The 21,687-nt window shown below is 44.0% G+C and overlaps 1 protein-coding gene across 1 annotated transcript in view; it reads right to left on the bottom strand.

Moving 5' to 3' along the window:
• Window positions 1–21,687, bottom strand: part of MYO16 (myosin XVI) — a 461,549-nt gene that overhangs the window by 141,717 nt on the left and 298,145 nt on the right. The window contains exons 23-24 of the mRNA XM_077754002.1: window positions 6,690–6,765; window positions 1,940–2,115 (exon numbers count right to left, since the gene is read on the bottom strand). Of these exons, the coding sequence (XP_077610128.1) occupies window positions 1,940–2,115; window positions 6,690–6,765 (252 nt within the window). The remainder of the gene's footprint in view (window positions 1–1,939; window positions 2,116–6,689; window positions 6,766–21,687) is intronic.

Here is a 21,687-nt window from a genome sequence, read left to right as displayed (position 1 = left end):
TCCATGTAAATTCACTCAGACTGTAGCAGTCAGTACAAATGGTTCTCCTGCGACGATACTACAGAAATGGGAACGGCGTGTAAAAGAACACCGTTACTGCCAGCCATTCAAGCACACAGAAGGTGCTGTCCTGTGTCTATTTTCATCTTGAGAATAAACACAGACCGTGCCTCGCTGGGTAGCACAGTCCAGGCCAAAGGATACTATTTCGTCTTACAAAGATTTGACATTCTAACAATAGCTGGTTTATTCCCTTAAATTTAACCACAATCCATTTCTTCCCATTCCTTTTTTTTTTTAACTACTAAAAGGAGTAAATTATCTGCCTGAAAGATGACAACAGTTTGTGTTTTCTTCGATAAGTAATTATATACGGCTCTTAAAAGGAAAAAATCATATGCAGCAAAGATTAAATGATAACGCAGATAAAAGAAGTCATTGGAAATGGAGCCAGTGGGTAAGGAAATAAAGGGCAGAGGTAATTAATTAAATTCCACCAGGGGTTAAAAGGCAACTCAGCCACTAATGTACTCTTGCATTTCACAAAATCACACAGACTTGGACCAGCATGTCTATTAATCCAGAATCATTTAAGTTACAGTGAAGAGGTCTTGATAGGAGAAAAGAACCCGATGAAAGAGTCTTGTCAATATGGTGCTATTGCTGTGACAGCGGCTCACTTCCTTCCATTGACATGAACTGTCAAGCTGGAATGACTCGTTGTAACTGACAAGGGGAATGTAAAATGAAGCAATCGGTCCAACATCAGCCAGTTTTCTACAAACACAGGGCCCAGTGCGATGCCCGGTTAAAGCGTGGTAGAGCCCTGTGCTGCCTGGCACGGGGCTGGCCATGCAGAGGCGCGGGCAGGATGAAGGGAAGCGAGGAGTGGAACACTTAAGGAATAATCGTAATANAGGGGGGGGGGGGGGGGGCAGAAGGTTCAGGAAAACCCTCAGGAGTAGAGATCTTCCTTTCAAAGGGTAACCCTTTGTCTTTTTTATGTAAAAAATGCCATTTTGTATGCAGTGAGACTGAACTCCTGTGATCATACAGGGCAGGAATGCCTACATCAGAGATCTCTAATTGTAGGGTCCACTAGCTACACACACACACACACACACACACTTATTTCTAATATGTTATATACATCTTGCCAATCTTCTAAAACAGAACTGATTTTAATTATGCTTTCATTTTAATTGGTAAGCTAAAATGCATTCCAACCAGCTACCACAACAGCATTTCTAAAACCGATTGTCCCGGACACCTTCCCAAACAGATTTCTCCTCTCTGGAGTTGCGGTGGAGACAAGCAAAGCAAACCGGGCTACCCTGAGTCTTTAAAGCTAACACATCCGCTACCTATTCCCTATGCACTTGAAACACCTCTGCTGCGTTTTTAGTTCTGTTCTACAAATAGTCAGAACCTTTATGTTGTAACTGTAATCGCACCGGAAATGAGGATGATACCACAGTCCGTTTGAAATCTACAAAATCTACAGTACGAGCACCTGAGAAACACACACGGTCTGCACGAGAAGCGAGAATTTATTGTTGAGACACTTAAACGCTCGGAGGTGATTCATGTCAACAGAATAAGGTGGCTAAGTTTCTTCCCTGGAAGGTCACTGTCCTTGCAGTTACTCTCCATTCATCAAAGGGACAGTCACAGAGACGGGGCACAAACAGGATGCTGCGGAGACAACCAATAAAATCACTCGTGCTCTACTTGCTATCGAATCTTCCCTCCACTCACTTTCATCCCGTTTCCTCTCTCTGACGGTTCTATTTCAGGCAGGCAGCCTCGCTTTCATTGTAAAAATCAAAATCCATTTGTTTCCATCAGTTTTCAGAATCGCATTTTTTTTAAAAAAAAAGAAGTAAACATACTGAGCGAACTTCAAAACAACCAAACAAGGGCCATAAAAAACTCTTACCTTACTAAGTTCTAGATAATTCCTGTTTTCTCCAATAACCGAAGAGGCCGTCATTTTCTTACTGAGCAGGGCGGATTTATGTCCTCTGAACTTGAAAGAAGGATAGGAAGATACGAGGGATCCTGTCTGTGACAGTTTCGACTGGAACAAGTGATTGATCACCACGTTTTCACTGGCTAGGAAATAAATAAAGGCAGATCGTGAGTGGCATTAAAATCAGTATTTACATGAGCATTAAATAGATTCCTCCTCCCACTGCCTTGACCACTACACCACTGCAAGTGGAAGACATCGCCAAGGGCTCTATCCTTCCCTTTGCCCCTACTTTGATTTCCCGGCCGTTCATCGTGACACTTGGTGAATTCCGATCTTGCTCTTGCCCTTGACCAGGAGTCATAATCCTGGGTCCCCTGCCCTCCACTTGTGCACCTGGAGCTTGGCTCTCTAACTGGGTGGCACTTGCTGGCTCATGGCCATGGGGACCGAATCTCAGCTGCTCAGGTCTATGGGACTTCAGTGCCCTTGGCCAAGTCCCGAAGACCTGTGGTTTCTGCCCAAAGCTCCCCACCCCCAGAAACACAGTTCCCAGGCTCTAAACCTGTCTCCGGGTGGTATGTAAACACCTGTGGGAGATACTGTCTCATTTGGTTGTACCTACTGTCAGGGGAAAGAAATGCCCTTTCTCTGATCCAGTTAAGCTACACATGTAAAAAAGCAGATATATTTCAGATGTTACCTGATTCAAATTCTAAAACATTTTGGTTACAAACTGGAATAACAAGCACAGTGAAAACTGTTCCCGGCAGTTAGGGATCTAGAAGGCATGTTTCTCATGTTCCCTACATTTGTATGTAGACAATCTTCACGCTTTAGTTTCTTTTTCTACAAAGTGACGGTCACATACCCACGTTGAGGATTATACAGGATTAAAGTGTGAAATAATGTGCATTTCACTTGGGATCGTGCTTAGCCATCAGCTAGTGAGCAACGGTCAGTAGTAGAGGAGTGTTCCTAACGTTTCCACGTCCAGATTATTCTGCTTGCTTAGGCTAGCAGACTTAGTAGCAATGTGTGCAAAGGAGAGTGGCTACGTTAACAAGCAAACAGGGAACCAGGGAGAAGTGTCAGAGGAGGGAGAAGCGATTATGAAATGCAGGGAGGCAAAGGAGCCCTGTGGTATGGGATGAAAATTAGAGCTCTCAGGATAAATTCAAGATTTTTCATATAGAGCTGCATGCCTATCTGTTACCTGTATATCTTTAATGGTCTGTTTCTGAAGGGACCTAAAAGCAAGGACAATCCAGTAGAAATGAGCTCACCAAGCCCCCCCACCGTCAGTGTTTCTTAATACCATTCTTCTAACATAAAGCCAAGCATCTTGGCTGATCCTGAGGCGTGGAAGATGATCCCAGAAGATTTCGGAAGGCTGGAATATAAGAAAGTGCTAAAACAGATCATGAGAACCGGAAAAAGAACGTAGAAGCTGGCTTGATGGGATTCTCACTGGCCACGTCTTGAGCAATTTTAGCATCAAAATAAAGATAGTCATAGAATGTGATTCACCGAATAAAATAAGAATCCACGAGTCCATACGGATAGCAATTCAAGTCATTAATGGCTTTGAAAGGGGAGTTCATATGGTTGAATGTCACCATTGCTGGGAAAATTGGTGGGGGGAGTAGAAAATCGCAATGGTGCAACCCTACGAGAAGTCGCTGATTTAGGCAAGCGTCATCCCTGCGCCCCAGCCAGCAGGTGACCGTCTGACATGGAAGACAATATTTATTCACCTCACGTCCCTCACAAGCTACTTATCAACTACTGAGTGAAACAGCAGCTTTCAATTATGGAAACCGGAAGGATGCGTCTACAGAAGGCCGTGAACCAGTGAGGTTTCACACTGTCACCGCGTTCTCCGAACATGACGGGCTGAGGGCCCTGTAGCATCTCTGTGGGGTTCCCACCAAGCAGGGACGCACCGACACCCATGTGAGGAAACTGCAAATAAACCCAGATTGAGGGACAGTCTTCAAAATAACTGGCCTTTAGGTTTTAAATGTTAGTCACGAAAGAAAAAGAAAAGCAGAGAAAATGTCCCAGATTAAAGCAGAAGAGAAATGGCACTAAGTGCAGTGACTGGCCCTGAACTAGGGGGCGGGGGAGGGGGGGAAATCATTTTGAAAATCATGGCCGGGGTAAGTGGCAAAGAGACAGAATTTGGGATTAGACATTAGCATTGTGCCAAGGTTCAGTACTCTGATAGTATTGATGTTTTGTAAAATGCTGTCCTTGATCTTAGGATGTGCCCCAAAGGGTTTCGGGAGAAAGATGCTTGCGGCTTGCTCTCAAATGGTTCAGAAAATACGCACACGCACACACACACACACACGCAAATGAGGGAAGGGAGGTGGGGAGGGGAGGACAGGGTGGGTGGGAGGGAGAAGATAGAGGAAAAGAACAGAAATGAGGAAAGTAAATCAGGGAAAGGGCATTTGGGAGTGCTTGGTACTAATTTTGTCATTTTAAACTTGGAAGTCATTTCGACATACACAGTTCATGTTGAACTTGGAACCATCCGCTGCAGGATCTTCACACGGCATGGAGGGTCTTCCTATCAGGAAATCGGGTTGAGCTGACTTAGGTGTGTAGTTTACGAGCAGGTTTTTGGAGATGCTCAGAGACAGAAGCCTCGATAGCCGTTAACATTACTGACAATAAATCTTAAATTTTCTTATCTTCATAAGCAGACTCAATAGTCTGGATTTTGCCTCTTTTGCCTCTTTCTGAGTCGAGCTGTGTCTCCTCTCAGGCATAGGCAAGAGCACTTGCCGCATTTCCACATGAGCTGTGTCTCCACGCTCCCTGCTTTCCATCTGACCAGGTATCTCACAGACAAAGGTATGTTTGTTCAGATCCTACACCAGACCCTCCCCCTTCCTTGCCTGGGAGCTTTTTGATAATATGAAGACTGAATTAGATACTATAAACAAAGTACCTTACAAGGTACAAAAAAAAAAAAAAGAAAAGAACATCTATAAATTACACTTGCTTTTAACAACTATTTACGGCATCAAAACATTTCACAGATTAATAAAATACTATCATCACTGTGCATTTTTTATTTATATGATAGCATGGGCGAGGAACCATGGCCTGGGGGCCAAATCCAGCTCTGGCCTGTTTCTGTAAACAAAGTTTTATTGGAATACAGACTTGTCCAATTGTACTGTCTACACCTGCTCTCTCATTATAACAGTAGAGTTGAGAAGTTGCGACAGAGACCTTAGGGCTCCCAAAGCCTAAAGTGTTTATGCTGTGGTCCTTTACAGAAAACATCTCCCACTTCCTGTACAAACATCTAATAGGCACTGCAAATTTTGTTCTCTTGTTCAGATGTACCTGGAGCTGAAAGTATATGGAATAAAACAAGACTCACTTCTTTGCTTGGAACTTACTAGCAAGTGTACCCAAAAGAATGACTTTAAAATATAGGGACTCTGTTAAGATAAAAGCAGAATCATAGCGTCACTAACCACCACGTTTTCTCTCGAAATATATATTCTATGGCCTGAAATACAAAAATAAAGAAGGCATTGCACCAACTTCAAGAAGCATGCTATATATTAGATCTCCCAAAAGTCTAGGACTTGAAAGGTCATTTATACGGCTAGAAATGGAAGTTGAAATAACTGAAAACTAGAAGGAATATATTTGCAATGATAATCAGTAGGATTGATTATTTCAATTCATTCTTTCTACATGACACTCTTTAAGTTCTATGCTTTTCCCACCAGTGTCTGTTTTAAGAGAGCTCGGTAAGCACAAGTTCTGAGACACAAGCAGAGTAACTCCCCGTGAAAACTACATATCGCACCTGCTATGCTTGATTTGAGGTAAAGATGTGCCTCAAACCAGCGGTGCTACAGAGGTCTTATTTCAGCTCAGAGGCAGCCATCTATCTCACAAAGGACTATTGCTCTCCCAGGCTTCCGTCCCCAGGAAAGATCAGGGACTCTGTTCACGTAGAGCAACATAACAGCACAAAAGAGGGTACATTTTAATTCACTGAAAAGCTTGTCAGGAAAACGAGAAGCCATGTAGAGCTGCTAATAAGAAAATAATTCCCAGAGGAGGCAGAAGAATACGTATGGATACAGACAAATGCACGATATATGGAAGTAGCTTATAGTAACTTACATGTTGTATTAGAAACAGACACGTGTGCATAAAGTGCTAAGATTCACTAAGCAGACGGAGCGTATAAATTTGCATTGATACATGCATCCATGCACGTATGTGTGTATACATAAATTTGTACCCTCCCTCCGCTCCGTGGGCATTCATTCTTTATAACTGAAAGTACGTAAGAATAAAATACTACCCTTAGGTGTGCTCCAGAGTCATCTTAAGTAATGAAATTCACCCTGCTGCGGCCTAAATAATTTTGGAAGCTGTATTCATCTTCATCAGTCTTCACAAAAGAGCTTTTTTATATTCATGCCACTAGAGTGGTAAAGGTATTTTACATTTCTATCTGCTAAAAGCTTCGTTAAATTATGGTTTCTACTAGATTCCAAATTAAATTGTAGCCAATGTACAGGGAGGCAAGATCCATTCTTTATTATTCTGGGCTTTAGAATGGAAGAGATATTTCAATTACCCTGTAGCTAGTAGCATATCACAGAGGACAATGTTCAGAGATGGAGAAATAAAGAATGTGTGGCATTTTAACCAGAGGGGGAAAACTTACTTTTCATGACAAATAGAAGATTCTGTGAAAGGGAGTCTTTATTTTTCTCAATTGCTCCGATGATTTCATACGTTACCTATAATAAAAGAAAATGGCATAGTTACGAATGTTTATACATGGCCCCCAAAATAATTTCCTTTAAAGACTAACTTGACTCAGAGGATGTTTTCAATTATTCATCAGAGAGGCGTGTCAGGTCTTCAAGTTCACGAGACACACAACTTCAAAGCTCCCATCCAGGTGCCCTCTTTCTGCACATGAAGACAGGCGCACCCCTCTGGCTCTGATTGCCCGAGGCCCCCTCTGCGAGTTCAAGAGAACGTGGTGGTGGCTCCCATTCATGCCACCTCCCCTTTATTCTCGAGGACCCTACCCTGCTCCGAAAACTCACTAAACCAGGAAGGAAAGCTCTGCCATGACTGGGGAAGAAGGCGTGATTTCAGTTTAAGAAATTCAACGGTCTCTTTATTGAAAGGGTCCTTTTGGATAACAGTTCATTCGAAGTCTTTAACATCAAGAAAACAGGGGGCACCTGGATGGCTAGGTCAGTAGAGCACGAGACTCTCGATCTCTGGGTTGTGAGTTCGAGCCCCATGTTGGAGGTAGACAGTATTTAAAAATAAAACCGTTTAAAAACTGAAGAGAGCATAATGATTCTGAATTAAACACATACACACAGACCACACACACACACACACACACACACACACACACACACACACACACGACTACCTGATTTTCTCTAACAACATTCATCGTCTGTTTTTGCTCCTGTTATGGTCTTGTTTTGTAATGACCATTCCTAAATCCTGCAGTAAAATTCCTGTCGTGCCTTGAGCGTAGTGACTACAGAGTGTTCAGCTCTGTCTGCCCTCCATAACACTTAGCCAAATGCCGTGTACATTGGGCACGTTTATTTGTTTTTGTTTCAAGTTTTTATTTAAATTCTAGTTCATTAACATACAGTGTAATATTGGTTTCGGGAGTAGAATTTAGTGATTCGTCACTTACACATAACACCCAGTGCTCACCCCAAGTGCCCATCCCCCACTTAGCCCACCCCCTGTCCATGTCCCCTCCAGCAACCCTCAGTTTGTTCTCTATGGTTAATAGTTTCTTATGGTTTGCCTCCCTCTCCTTTATTTCCCTTCCTTCCCTTACATTCATCTGTTTGTTTCTTAAATTCCACAATGTGAGTGAAATTATAGGATATTGGTCTTTCTCTGACTGACCTATTTCACTTAGCATAATACACTGTACCTCCATCCATGTCATTGCAAATGGCAAGGTTTGAGAAGATATTTGCAAATGACATATCTGATAAGGGGTTAGTATCCACAATATATACAGAACTTCTCAAACTCAACATCCAAAAAAAACCAGTCCAGTTAAGAAATGGGCACAAGACATGAATGGACATTTTTTTTCCCAAAGAAGACATCCAGATGGCCAACAGACACACATGAAAAGATGCTCAGCATCACAGACCATCAGGGAAATGCAAATCACAACTATGATAAGATACCACCTCACACCTGTTAGAATCTAGGCTAAAATTTACAACTCAAGAAACAGCAGATGTCGGCAAGGATGTGGAAAAAGGGGAACACTTTTGCACTGTTGGTGGGAATGCAAACTGGTGTAGGCACTCTGGAGAACAGTATGGAGGTGCTGCAAAAGGTTAAAGATAAGGGCACCTGGGTGGCTCAGTCGATTAACCTCAGGTCATGATCTCACGGCTTGTGGGTTCGAGCCCCGCATTGGGCTCTGTGCTGACAGCTCAGAGCCTGGAGCCTGCTTTGGATTCTGTGTCTCCCTCTCTCTCTGCCCCTCCCAACCCCAAAATAAATATTAAAAACATTTTTTAAGTTAAAAATAGAACTACTCTATGATCCAACATAGGGCCCATTTAATAAATATTTGGCAAAATGAACAAAAAGGTTTTATTCTATTATGGCCGAATATAGAAAAACACTGTGCTGTCCATTTCATTGAAGATTGTGCTGATAAGTCTTTCATTTTAACTGGATCATGTGCTTTGGAAAGTTCTCATGAATGCCACCTGGACATGGATATATGGAGAAAAAAGCTAAAGGCCTCCTATTAAAACTAAAGTTTAAAACTCCCCAGTTGGGAGCCTCCAATTGGTCAAGTTCCCTGGGAAACAACATCGCTGGCACACATCCAAGTCCCAGTGCTCCGTGAGGGCAGTCTGGTAGGAGGCACGGAGTTTAGCACAGGTTTCTATTTGTATAACAGTAACAAATCTTGAAGTCGGTGAGCTTATTTTGTGATAATTATTTTGTGATTATGTAGCTCTCTGAGTCTTCCTTCGTGTATGAAACGATAATCTGAAGGGTGCTGCACGCTGAGAGCTTCTGACCCTACTCAGAAAGTATGGTTGATCACCGTACGGACAGGATTTGAGTTCATAGCTCAACGCACAGCTTTAGACGCTGCCCACAATGGCATATTTATTTATCCTCAAAATATAATGATGCAAATGACTGAGAACACGTAACATAAAATTGGCAGTAGTGGAATGTTAATGCATGGTTCTAAACAATATTTTTTTCCTGGTCTCAAATCTGGAATGAAACACTTCCTCAAGAAGCCCACGCATACTTTGAGTAGAATATCAGAATGAGAGACCCCTTCCTGGACCCTGGAGGTGATTAGCAGCACATTATCGGTGGGTTAGTCAAAGTTTTTCGTTCTCAGTGGATGGACCCAAGAAATACACACACAATGAACACATATGTGAGGGTTTAATTGTTTTTCATTTTAAAGATAAAATACAACCCGATTCCAAATTTGGTCTCTTAACCATGACAATTTCTTCAAGCCAATGATATTTAATATTGGCCTTGTCAAAGGCAATCTGAAAATCTAAATAAATGATACCCACTTGTGCCCATTTATTAAATCCATACATAACCTGCAACCATCACCTTAAAGTATTTCTGAATTAAGCTTTTAATTTTGAGATAATTGCAGATTCACATGCACTTGTACGAAATAATACAGAGAGATCCTGCAGCCCCTTCACCCAGTTCCCCCAGAGGTGAGATCCTTCACAACTGTCCCAACCAGAGCGATGTCATGCATGTGACGATGTTAATGAGGGACAGTCACCTCAGTGCACAGAGCCCACATGCTGACGATTTATGGGCACACTTTCCTCCCCCAGATCAGTCGAACACATTGGTATGAGTCTGCTTCTGGGCTCTTTACTCTGTTCCATTGATCTGTGTGTGAATCCCCCCACCCCCATATTGATTACTGAAGCTTTATAGTAAGACACAAAATTAAATGGTTGAATTTTTCCCAAATTATTATTTATAAAAACAGTTTAACCTATTCTAATTTAGTCGCCATTCCATATAAGCTTTAGAATAATATTGCCTATCTATAGCTCTACAGCTAGGCAAATTTTTGCTCTGATTTTGATAGGCCCTGCATTACGCCTGGGTTGCAAATTGGGGAGAAGCATCACCACGTTGATCGTCAGGAAGACTATTGCCCATGCTGTCTCCTAACCATGACCATGCCGTGCCTCCTATTTAGCTCTCTGGTTTCTTTCATCAGGGCTTCGTGGGTTACAGCAAACAGGTCCTCTATGTGCTTTGTTAGATTTATACTTCCTTGCATTTTTTATGAGTGATTGTAAATGTTATTGTATTTTTAATTTCAGTGTTCTTTATTAGAATATGAAAGTACAATTGATTAATTTACGTTTGTGCTGTATCCTGGGACCTTGCTGAACTCACTTACTAGTTCTATGAGGCCTTTTTTCCTTTTTTAGTAGATTCCTTGGGATTTTACACACAGACCAGCACATCATCTATAAAGAGGGACAACGTATCTTCCTTTTCTTTCATTTCTTGCCTTACTGCACTTGCTAGAACTTCACGCATCGTGTTTAATGACAGTGGGGCGATCCCTGCCTTCTTTCTGATCTTATGAGCAAAACACTCAGCCTTTCAGCATCAAATGTTATGCTAACTATAGGATTTTCATAGATGTTCTTTATCAAATTGAGGCTGTGTGCTCTAACCCTATTTTTCTGAGTGTTTTTATCATGAGGGAATGCTGAATTATCAAATGCTTTTTCTGCATCCAATTGATATGATCATGTGACTCTTGTTTACCCTATTAATATGATCTGTTATCTTGATTGATTTCAAATATCAAACCAGCTCTGCATCTCCAGAAAAAGAAACAAATTATTCACGGTGGATCATTCTTTTCACATATTGTTAAATTGCAGTTGTTAATACTGAAAGTCTTTTTGCATCTGTGTTCATGAGGGGTACTGCTCTTCAATTTTGTGTGTGTGTGTGTGTGTGTGTGTGTACTGTTTTTGTCTGGTTTTGGTACAGGGCACTACCAGCTTCATAAAACGAATCGAGAATTCTCTCTTCTATTTTCTAGATAACATTATGTAAAGTTAGTGTTAATTTTCCTTTAAACATTTGATAGAATTCTCCAGTGAAACCATCAGGGACTAGAACTTTCCTTTTGGGGAGATTTAAGTTACAAACCTATTTCCTTGATGGTTATGGGGATATTCAGTGATCTATTGCATTGGGTGAATTGAGGTAGTTTGTGTTTTTTGAGGAATTGGTCCATTTCATCTAAGTTGTTTGTGACAGTTGGGTATCATATTTCGTCTGATCTTTCTGAGGTCTGTGGGGTCTGTGTTTCATTCGTGACATATTGCAACTTGCGTCTTTTCTCTTTTTTCTTCGTTATTCTTTCTACAGGTTTGTCATTTTTTGGTTTTCTTCAAACAACCAGCTCTTTGTTTCATTGATTTCCTTTGCTTTTTTCAATTTCATTGACTTCTGATCTTGTTACTGTCTTCCATTTGCTTGCTTTGGTTTTACTTTGCTCTCCTTTTTCTAGATTCTTGACGTAGGAGCTTAGATCACTGAGACTTTCCTCTTCTTTTCACATCTGCATTTAGTGATATAAATTTTCCTCTCTGCAAGGTTTTCACTGTGTCTCACAAAGTCGATATGTAGTACCTATTTTCATTTTCACTCAGTTCAATACATTCTTTTAATTACCTGGAGGCTTCCTTTTTTATATATATTATATATTAGGGCACTGCTTATTTTCCAAGTATTTGGAAATTCTCGTGGCATCTTTCTGATATTGGTTTTTAGTTTGGTTCCATTGAGGGAGGTAGGCCCACTCTGTGTAATTCCATTCTTTCTCAACTTCTTTCGTTTTGATTTACGGCCCTGACTGTGGTCTTTCTTGATACATGTTCCATTGGGACTTAAAAAGCATGTATATTCTGCTTTCATTGTTAGATGTTCTGTAAACGAGTAGGGCCTATTCGTGGCTATGCTGCTGAGTCTTCTCTGGCCTGCGGAGATTCTATACGGATGTCCGGTCACGTGTCCAGAGCAGGTTGTCAGAACCTCCAGCTTAAATGTCTGTTTCAGCTGGCTTCCTCTCATGCCTCTCAGCAGGGGAAGGGAGGCACAGCCTTGTCGCTACCACAGGGGACAAGTCAGGCTCCCCATTCAACCACGTCTGACACAGAAGAAGAGGGCACTCTCTTCACTGCTGGGTAGTGAGGTGCTCCAGTCTCCTGTGCCTCTCGTCCTCTCTCCCTGGCTGCGGGGTGAGCAGGTGGAAAAGACTGGCATGCTCCTTCACTGCTTCCTACATGGGCTCCACCATAGGGGTTGGGAGAGGGGAGCTGTGGCCAGGTTATCTCTGGGCGTGGTGAGAGTTCCGGCCCCTGACTTGACCTCCTCTGACACCCCCCTCCAGTAGGGAGGGAGGGGTATAACACAAATTTGGAGACTTAGCACAACATTAATAACTGAACTATGTCTATCCACTTCAAAACTGCATGGCCTAAAAGGAAACCGTATTTTAATAAATGTAACTAAAAGGTCGTGTTTGTTTTTGCTTTAAAAAAAATTACAGAAAATACGGTGGCCACAGATAGAAATATATAATCAAGAGTAAAACTGCACATATTTACTTTTTATCCTCAATGAACACAATAATGTGAAGTTAATTTTGAGAAAAAATGGAATAGGAAACAATGATCACTCATGTTGAATCCTGATCAATCCGCACCATCTACAGGAAGGTATCCACCTCACCCAACAAGATCTCCAATCAATATTCACCATCTACAGCAAGTCATCCACTTTACCCAACTAGATCCCTGATCAGACTTCACCGTCTACAGGAAGACGTCCACTCATCCAACAAGATCCTTCCACATGTGACATTTCCACTGTACCTTCCTCCTCACTTTCTGCCACTCTGTTGCCAAATCCCTTGACACCCATCCTGCCTCTCCCTTCAGCAGACTCTCCAGCTCCTCCAGCTGCCGACGCCCAGTCTGGTGGTCAGGCCCGACCCCCCGGCAAGCTACAGTGGAAAGAGCGGCAGTCTTCCAGGACGGCACACCTCCTGAGTTCCAGCTCCACGAGTCATGATGCCTGGAGGGTAAACAGGTCAAGATGCTATGCCTTCGCGACTTCTCGTCGACAGAACACAGAAGGTCACGTCAACCTCTCTCTGCGTCCTTCTCCATCTCTGTCTGCCTGGCTCTCTCAAGGTGATTTTGAAGATAAATGATAAAGGTTGTCGGCACTTAGCTTTGCACAATATCTACGGTTTCCTAGTCACCACCCCCAGACCTGCTTCTAAGGATCACCTGTACCTTCTTCTCAGAACTGTTCCAGAACCTTTCACCTACTGACCTGAGAAAAATTCGTGAAGTCCTGTATGTCATCTGCTCAGCGGACTGTCTGTCCCATAGCAGTAACTTCATCAGTCAGAATCCATGTGTCACTTTACGAAGGAATTGCTTCCAAACAAACCAAGACTCCCTGGAGGCGTGAGCACGCGCCACTCGCCCGCCATCTATGCCTCGGCATCTGGGCCTCCAGGAGGCAGAAGGGCAACAAGTGCACAGAAACAAAACCACAGAAACTGCAAAATCTCAGTGGGACAAATGCCCCTGGTTCCCGGAATCCAAAGGGAAGCGAGCTTCAACGCCTGGATAAATGGACGGAGAAATGTGTGTGGAAGGGAAACAACCAATCTGTCCTGGAAATCACACATGGCTTTGTGAGTCTGTGATGTCACAAGAACAGATCAAGGCCTGCCCTCCCAGCTGTGTCCCCGAGGCGGAGGGACTGACCACGGCCACTGCGGAAGCAGCAGGAAGCGGGTGGGAGGCAGAGAGCATTCTAGGTCATGCAGGAAGGGAGGCTGTCTCTCAGCCCTGCCTTGCCTTTCCTTGCTGGTTCATTATTCGGGGATGAAAAGACAAAAAGATCAAAGTAGCAAATGGCCAGTCTACCCTTTCAAATGCTCTTTTCCCTTTTCCCCTCTGTCTTTACATAACTGGACCTCCGACTTTATTTTTTTCCTCTTAAGGACTGGGAGATAGGATTCAGGCTTTAAGTGGCAGCGTCCCTCATGCATGTAATAGAGACATTTATATGCATACGGCCCAATACAAATCTTTAAGGAAGCTGTCACATATTCAAAGATCTGCTTTGGAATGAGTCTGCTCAATGAAACGACTCCGAAAGGCTTCGCATTTTGCTTCTGTTTAGCAGTGAGCAAGGCTCCTGCAAATGCTTGGCTGTGGGGGCCGAAGGAGGGGTGCGGTGTGAGCCAGGGAGCAGGGGCGGCGCGCGGCTCTCTGGAAAGTACTTCCTGTAACACTCTGCACTGCAATACACACAATTAAAAGACAAATTATGCCAGCTATATATGTAAAAGGGAGAACACAGCTTTCACCGTGACTATGAATCACGCCACCTCGTTTCCTGGGTCCACGGAGAAAAGTTAGGAAACGCCAACCACATGCTTTCTCTTCCTGACTGAAGGCTGTCACGCTCACCGCTTGGTTAATCACCGAGGAACCCGAGGCCAAAGGCGAGAGACCTCCCTCCTCCATCACTGGCTTTAGCTCTCTGAATCGAGAGCAAGAGCGGTTGGCTTACTGCCCGTCGATGAGCCAGGAGCTGCCCAAGGTGGGCTCAGTGTGCTCTTCGCACCTGTACCATGGTCCCCCTGGGGGTGCCTGGCACGTAGCAGGAGGCAATGCCGAATGCGTGCTCAGCTGAGCACCTACCGTGTGCTGATGCCTCCAGTGTTTCTGCAAACATGCTTCGCAGATTAACTAGAGAAGGACATTCTCTGCGGCTGAATACACACTGCACACTTTAGACTCACCCCGGGGCCTCTTTACTCATCACTTACGGGTGTGGAAACAAGGGACCTGCATTTCTAACTCGCTCCTCAGTTGACTCCCTGCACCTTCAAGTAGCAGAAACATGGGTCTAGGTATCGGTGACCTAGGCTGTGCTGGGAATCTCTTTCATGTGATGCGGGCAGCGAGCATGGGGGCCCCGGGGTGGGGTTTGCAGAGAAGGGGTTCCTGGGCATGCTCGATACAGAGCAATGAGTACAGTAGACATCGGCATATTTTGAAATTGCTGATTGGTTTAAAAGGAGACTACACTCTAATTAGATGCAAGGCCAACCTTTTTTCTTTTCTTTTCTTTCCTCTTCATTAGGATAGTTAGGACTTTGTAAAAAGCTGTGAGCTGTAGAAAAAAGATTTTCAATTATTTTCATCTGAGACAGTAGCGAGGGAACTCGGTGTTTTTCAGCAGCCCCGATGGTCGTGGCTCTCTGCAGAGGCCGCAGCCAGTGCCGGCTGTGCAGGGAAAGGAGATTGATGGCAGCGCGCTCCCGGGGAAGGGGGAAGGCACTCGGGGTTACACAGCAGAGCTCTTACTCTAGTTTCTACCCACTGACCTAAAACACACCTGACGGACGTGGTGCCCCTCTGCTGTGGGCCTGGTAGTTCTTCTGAAAACTGGTTCCTTCTTTATTCAATTTAAACTTCACTGGGGCCAGTTCACACTGAAGGTCGGTGAATTTACCAGCAGAGCCCACAATAGAGACAACTGATTTCAGGGAATGGGGTAGGCTTGCATGAACATGGGCACAAGCGGGCATCATCTGCTTACACTTTCAGATTGCCTCCGATGTGGCTAACACCCAAGGTGACTAAATGCTGTCTTCATCGCATTGAGGACATTGTCAGGGTTCAAAGACTGCACTTGGAACAGGAAAACAGCTAGGGGCAAGTCTTTTTACAATTTTCTATATTTTATGAACACCTTATAAAATACAACACACGTGTATTTATAAAATTGGGAAAATAATAAAAATAATGAAGTAAAAATATAGTAAAATAATCCCTTCTCTCAGAGAAAACCAATATTAATCTGTCAGCCAGCAAATCAGTTCTTGTCTATGCGTGCTCTTTAATTAAAAAAATGAATAAAATGGACCGGCCGCACATTGTGCCTGGGGATGCCCTGTCCTGTTTACTTGCACAGTCGGCTGGCCGGGGGCCTGCCTGTGTCTGCCCGGTGATGCTCAGACCAGCCGTCCAGCCAGGCTGCGGCAGGAGCCGAGGGCAGGAGGAGGGAGACCCTTCTCCTCCCCAGCACGTCAGTTCCGTTCCCAGCCCAGAGCCGTCTCTCCCTGGGCCCCGTTCTCCTGGGGCCCTGCCCTCAGCTGCAGCATCCAGGGGTATCACCTCTTCCCTTCCTTTCTCCAGCCTTGGAGGAGGTAGTCGCTTCCCCCAGGGCACGTCTCTGGCTCACCCTGATGCCCCTGTCTGTCTCCTCCACGTCTCCTATGGACCCTACTGTGTACTCCGCTCCTTCTCCATGACAACTGGGGGTAGTTTCCCCTCCAGACTGCACCCCGCCCGAACCCACTGTTCCCAGGCACTTGCTCTGGCTATTCCTGTCCTGCAGCGAACAAAGCGGTAAGAACTGGCCATTCTAGAAAGGCCACATGTGCTGGGGCGTCTCATCTAGGCCCATAAGTGAATTCCGGATCTCAGCGCACACGCAGGGAAGCAGCCGCACACGTGGGAGGAGGAGGGACGAAAACGAGCAGACGTCGCACTGTCGGCTGGAGATCTAACTATGACACGCCCCGGGCTTCACTGCAGAGTGAGTCAGGAAGCGAGCAGAGACGCACCTAAGTGCCAGGCCACCGTGGAATATTCTCGGGGGCCTTTTAGGGCCTTGCTCAGAGGTTCGCTGCTGAGACTGCAGTGCCTTCATTTCCCTGCGCCCTTACTCTTCTGGCCACAAGACTGTCCACAGTCTGTATAACACGGCATTAGAACGGGGAAGTTTTCAACAGTGTGCACATCCTCCTTCATAAGGCACTGAGCCAAGGACACGCCAAACTGTTAATTATATTATCACATAATTTATTTCTTTTTTAGCTTTTTCAGGTCTATTTATTTTTGAGAGAGAGAGAGAGACAAAGGCAGAGCACAATGGGGGAGGAGCAGAAGGCAAGGGAGACACAGAATCCGAAGCGGGATCCAGCTGTCAGCACAAAGCCTGACGTGGGGCTGTCAGCACAAAGCCTGACGTGGGGCTCGAACTCACCACGAGATTATGACCTGAGCTGAAGTCAGATGCTCAACTGACTGAACCACCCAGGTGCCCTTAAACAACGTACTTCTCTTATGGAAATCTGCATTTCCACATAGTTGAAGTGTTAAAAGTTAAAGTTTCTGTAAGGGAGCCACCGTGAGTGACAATGCAGGCATTTCACGATGTCCCAGATTAGAGCATGGCTAGCCTGCATGAGCTTCTGACAGCACTGGTGTTGATTGACGTGTGTGTATGTGCATTTACTTTATCTATCTGTCTGTCTATCTACCTACCTCTCTACGATTTATCTATCTATCTATCTATCCATCCATCCATGATGTATTTATCTATCTGTATCTCTGTCTATCTGTATCTATCTATCTATGTATCTATCTACCTATCTATCATCTATTTATCATCATCTATGTAGTGTAATTGATTTCTTTATCTAGGTCTACTACTATTGACCTCTTGCTCTCATACACAATAGTAGTTACTTCAGCACCGTGCACATATGGCCATAAATACTTTTACAGTTTCTTCCCCTCGCCCCCTAAGCCAAGTGGGAGGAGGCTTCAGGGGACCCTCTCAGACGCTGACACTGTCCCACCAGTTAGGGAGACATTGCAAGCCGGTGCTGGACTCCACTGAGAAGCACAAAACCAAAAACAGGCAGATGATGGGGGCGAAGGACCAGCCCCTGCTTCGGTGAGATGAGTCTTGTCCGCTCTCGAACGTGGAGAGCACAGAACATACTACGTTTTTGATGATCTACAAAGGACATGGGGTCCCCAAGCCCAAATCGTGTGACATCCTGGCCAAGGGGAATAATGAAGGCCAGTGCACAGGGCCTGCGTGAATGGACAGCAGAAAGCAGGGCTTTCAGAAAGTGGGGTAGCAGGGGCCCACGGGCTCAGTGGCACCTGGTGCCTGGGTCCCTGGCGGCCGAGCGTCTCAGAATGACATGAAAGCACCGGGGCAGAGTGAGCCCTGAGCACTGAAAGGCACAGTGATGTTTTGAGGCCACGCAGCAGAAGGAAGGAAAGTGACAAGACAGGACCCCACGGCCCCTGTGCAAACCCTCCTCGGTGGCTGAGGCGGGAGGGGCCTGACCTTCCCGTCTGGTTTCTAAGTATGGTCACTAAAAAGGACTACAAGTTCTTCGTTACTGGACGGGGTCATGGTGCCGGTGAAAGCAAACAGGGGGCATCCTATCACCAGACAGAAATGCCAGCGGAGCTGCTGGGGTTTATCTGGTTCCGAGGAAAGGGCTCTCTGCTGAACATATTTTAAAAAGCCATGTGAGCCAAAAATAAAATGGAATCTGATGACATCCCCTGAGTTGTCCCTGTTCAACTGTCAGGTACATGAGAGCAAGGGCGTTAGAATGATCGGGAAGGTCTGGCTTTTTAAAGGGAAAGGAGACTTTCTTCTTCTACCAGGGACACATAAGCTTGGCGGTAAAAAGGCCTACGACACCGGTTTAGGGACAGCTGATAAAGAGAGCAGCGGTCACAGCCACGAGCCTGTCTGTCAAGAACACGTGGAATAAGAAGAATCACATTTAACTGTGAATAGCGCTACCAGAGAAACAAAGAGCTAAATGAAATAGCGGCCGTGAACACACTTTTAAGTAAAACTACTCATTCATTCCTTTATTTGTAAACGGAAGCTCCCTCCGGCAGTCAGCGGCAAGGGACTCCTGCAGACAGTACGTGGCCGTGACCCCGGGTACTGGTGCAAGACGGAGTCTGGATCAAGATTTAGATTCAAGAGTGAGCAGGGAGAGTAGGGCAGGGGATTGTATTTGGTGATTAAACGGGCTTCTGATTTTACCTTGAGTTGAAAGGTGAGACAAATACGGAAAATCGGCTGTACTGTGTTATTTTGTTGAAGTAGGTTGAGAGGGAGGAAGGGTGTGGGAGGCGGCCAGGGAACTGAGTGCAGTTCGCTTCTGGATCTGCTGACCTGAAGACACCAGCCAAGGAGAGGTCCTAACTGGCACGTGCGCAGGCGTGGGGCCCACAGACAAACAGAAGGGAGTTGCCGAGTTGCCTCCTGTATGACACCGAACTGTGAGAGTATATAACGTCCTGGGAAACACCGGTATTTATGGAATGGAAGTAAATTCACTTCTCAGTCAAATTTACAATCCCCTTCTCTACCACGGTATTTACAGGATGCAAAATATAATTTCCAGAGAAGAGGCAGTTGGGATTACCAAGTGACAAAAATGCAAAACTTTGGAATATACTCTTGAATACAGTGCATCACATCAGGATGTACATAAAGATTGGATTTTGGGAAAAAAAATGAAAGATCACTTCAGGCAAATACAAATGGGTCTGATAATTTTTCATGTGTGGTTTCAGATTTCTATCTGAGGTCTGCTAAAAAGAGTCTCAATTTCATGTGTAGTGGTAAATTGATCTCTCTATAGCCATCAATATTTATAGGCAGAGGCTTCTATTTTTTACTTTTCCATTAAGTGATTCTCTCTAACAGTAATGCTTGCTTACATTCTGATTGACTTTAAGTCATAAACACTAATAAACAAAGAAAGTTAGGAGCATGCAGTATTATTGTTAAGGGTCCTTATCTGGAATCGGAATATAGACATTGCCTAGAAATTTCATATCCGAAACTTATGAACATGGCTCAACGTTCCTTTTAAGGAAAAAAAAAACCAATCAACTAATGATACGATATCAATAGTCTAGGAAACTTCAAGTTCCTTATTTATAACTATCTGTCAGTCCGTGAAGACAGCAACATCTATTAAATCTTTGAAGAAATAGTAAAATTCCCTAAGTGAGATCCTGCCTTTTCTCTTCCAGACAAAACCCTGGATAAGGAAACGTTTATCAGGTCTCCTACAAAAATTTATGCCAAAGGCAAAACTGCTTCGAGCCACAGAGTACCAGGAGGCTTGTGGAGTTAATTTTTATTTTTCCAGAAGGCTGCCCAAGAGGTGAACGACTACAGATGTAAATTACGCTCATTCTGGGCCGGTCAAGATATCACATACCCTTTACGAGCACCAGTTTGGCTTGGACCAGACAGATTTCATTGTTATGTCTGAGGATTCCGCCTGGAGAAAAGGAAGGGAAATAAAAGGAAGGCTTCCTATTGATTAGTTCATCTCCTTTTTCTTTTGATTTAAAGGTTCACCTTCTGAGTCTTCTTGGGCACATTATGCCTCCCACAAATCTCTGGGGTGAAGGCCAGCTGACAGGCTACCGAAGGCGTTCCTGGTGCAGGTGGAACTGGGAAATCGAACAGGCTACGATTTCCTCTGCATTCAGGTTACATAAATATGTTTAAGGGCAGAGGCTGCATCATCAGCATGTCACCTGAAATCTACTGGAGTAGATGAAGGTCTTGACTTCTCAGAGATCTGAGTAACAACATCAATTTACCTGATACATTTCAAATTTAGTTCATTCAATGACAGGGGTAGATCTTCTTCAAGGAGAAGGAAAAAACAAAACAAAACTCGGATGCTTTATAGGCTGGCCACGAATCAGTAACATCATCATTCCCCCACATGATTTCTATCAGCGATGTTTTGGTAATATGGTTCTCATAAAGCCTGTGGAAATCAGTGACATGAACGCTAATAATCAAGGTCTATGTGTCTGGATTACAACTTTACCTGCAGGGATTCAGTTTAGGGGATGGAAAAAGAATCCTGATGGAAACAATCAAAATCTACCCACAGAAAGACACATCTGCCAGCACATTAGATAAGGGGGCAATACGTTTTCAATCTGTCATAAAATTACATCTTATAATATGTAGTATACAAGTTGCAGAGAATGCTTTCATTTCCTTAAGGCAGGTAATATTGAAAGGATCTTCTAAAATCCGCAGTACAATTTCACACACCTCTTTGCTCCATGAAAATATTAGCCATAAAGCTAAACGATAAAGAACATACTTTTTTTACAAAAAATCTCTTAGATCAAGGTAGACCTACTTATCATGAAAACAACCTGTATATTCAGTGAGAAACAGGATGTCTCATTAATGTAAGTTAAAACATCATTTAGGGGCACCAGGGGGCTCAATGATTTAAGCATCAGACTTCAGCTCAGGTCATGATCTCACAGTTCGTGAGTTCTAGCCCAGTGTGGGGCTCTGGGCTGACAGCTCAGAGCCTGGAGATTGCTTTGGATTCTGCGTCTCCCTCTCTCTCTGCCCCTCCCCTGCTCACACTCTGTCTTTCAAAAATAAAATAAACATTAAAAAAGATCTAAAAAAACATTATCCAAAAGTTTTCTCTTCTATTACGATTGTCACAGGTAGAGAAATATCTCTGTTTCTGCACTGACTTTCCACTAAAATTTTTGAAGCATGAAGGAACAGCACAAAAATATAATATAACTGGTTATATTTTCTGTATCATCTGCTGAAGCGGTATTAATCACACTATGATAAATCAAAATAAATCATCTCACATGACTTGCAAAACATTGCTTGATGCACTGAGTACATTCCTAAGATCTAAAAATGGACAGATGTAT

Source organism: Crocuta crocuta, unplaced genomic scaffold, assembly GCF_008692635.1.
Source record: "Crocuta crocuta isolate KB4526 unplaced genomic scaffold, BGI_CrCroc_1.0 scaffold31, whole genome shotgun sequence".
Taxonomy (NCBI): Eukaryota; Metazoa; Chordata; class Mammalia; order Carnivora; family Hyaenidae; genus Crocuta; species Crocuta crocuta.
The sequence above is the reverse complement of the archived record's forward strand: the minus strand, read 5'-3'. Positions and strand labels throughout refer to the sequence as shown.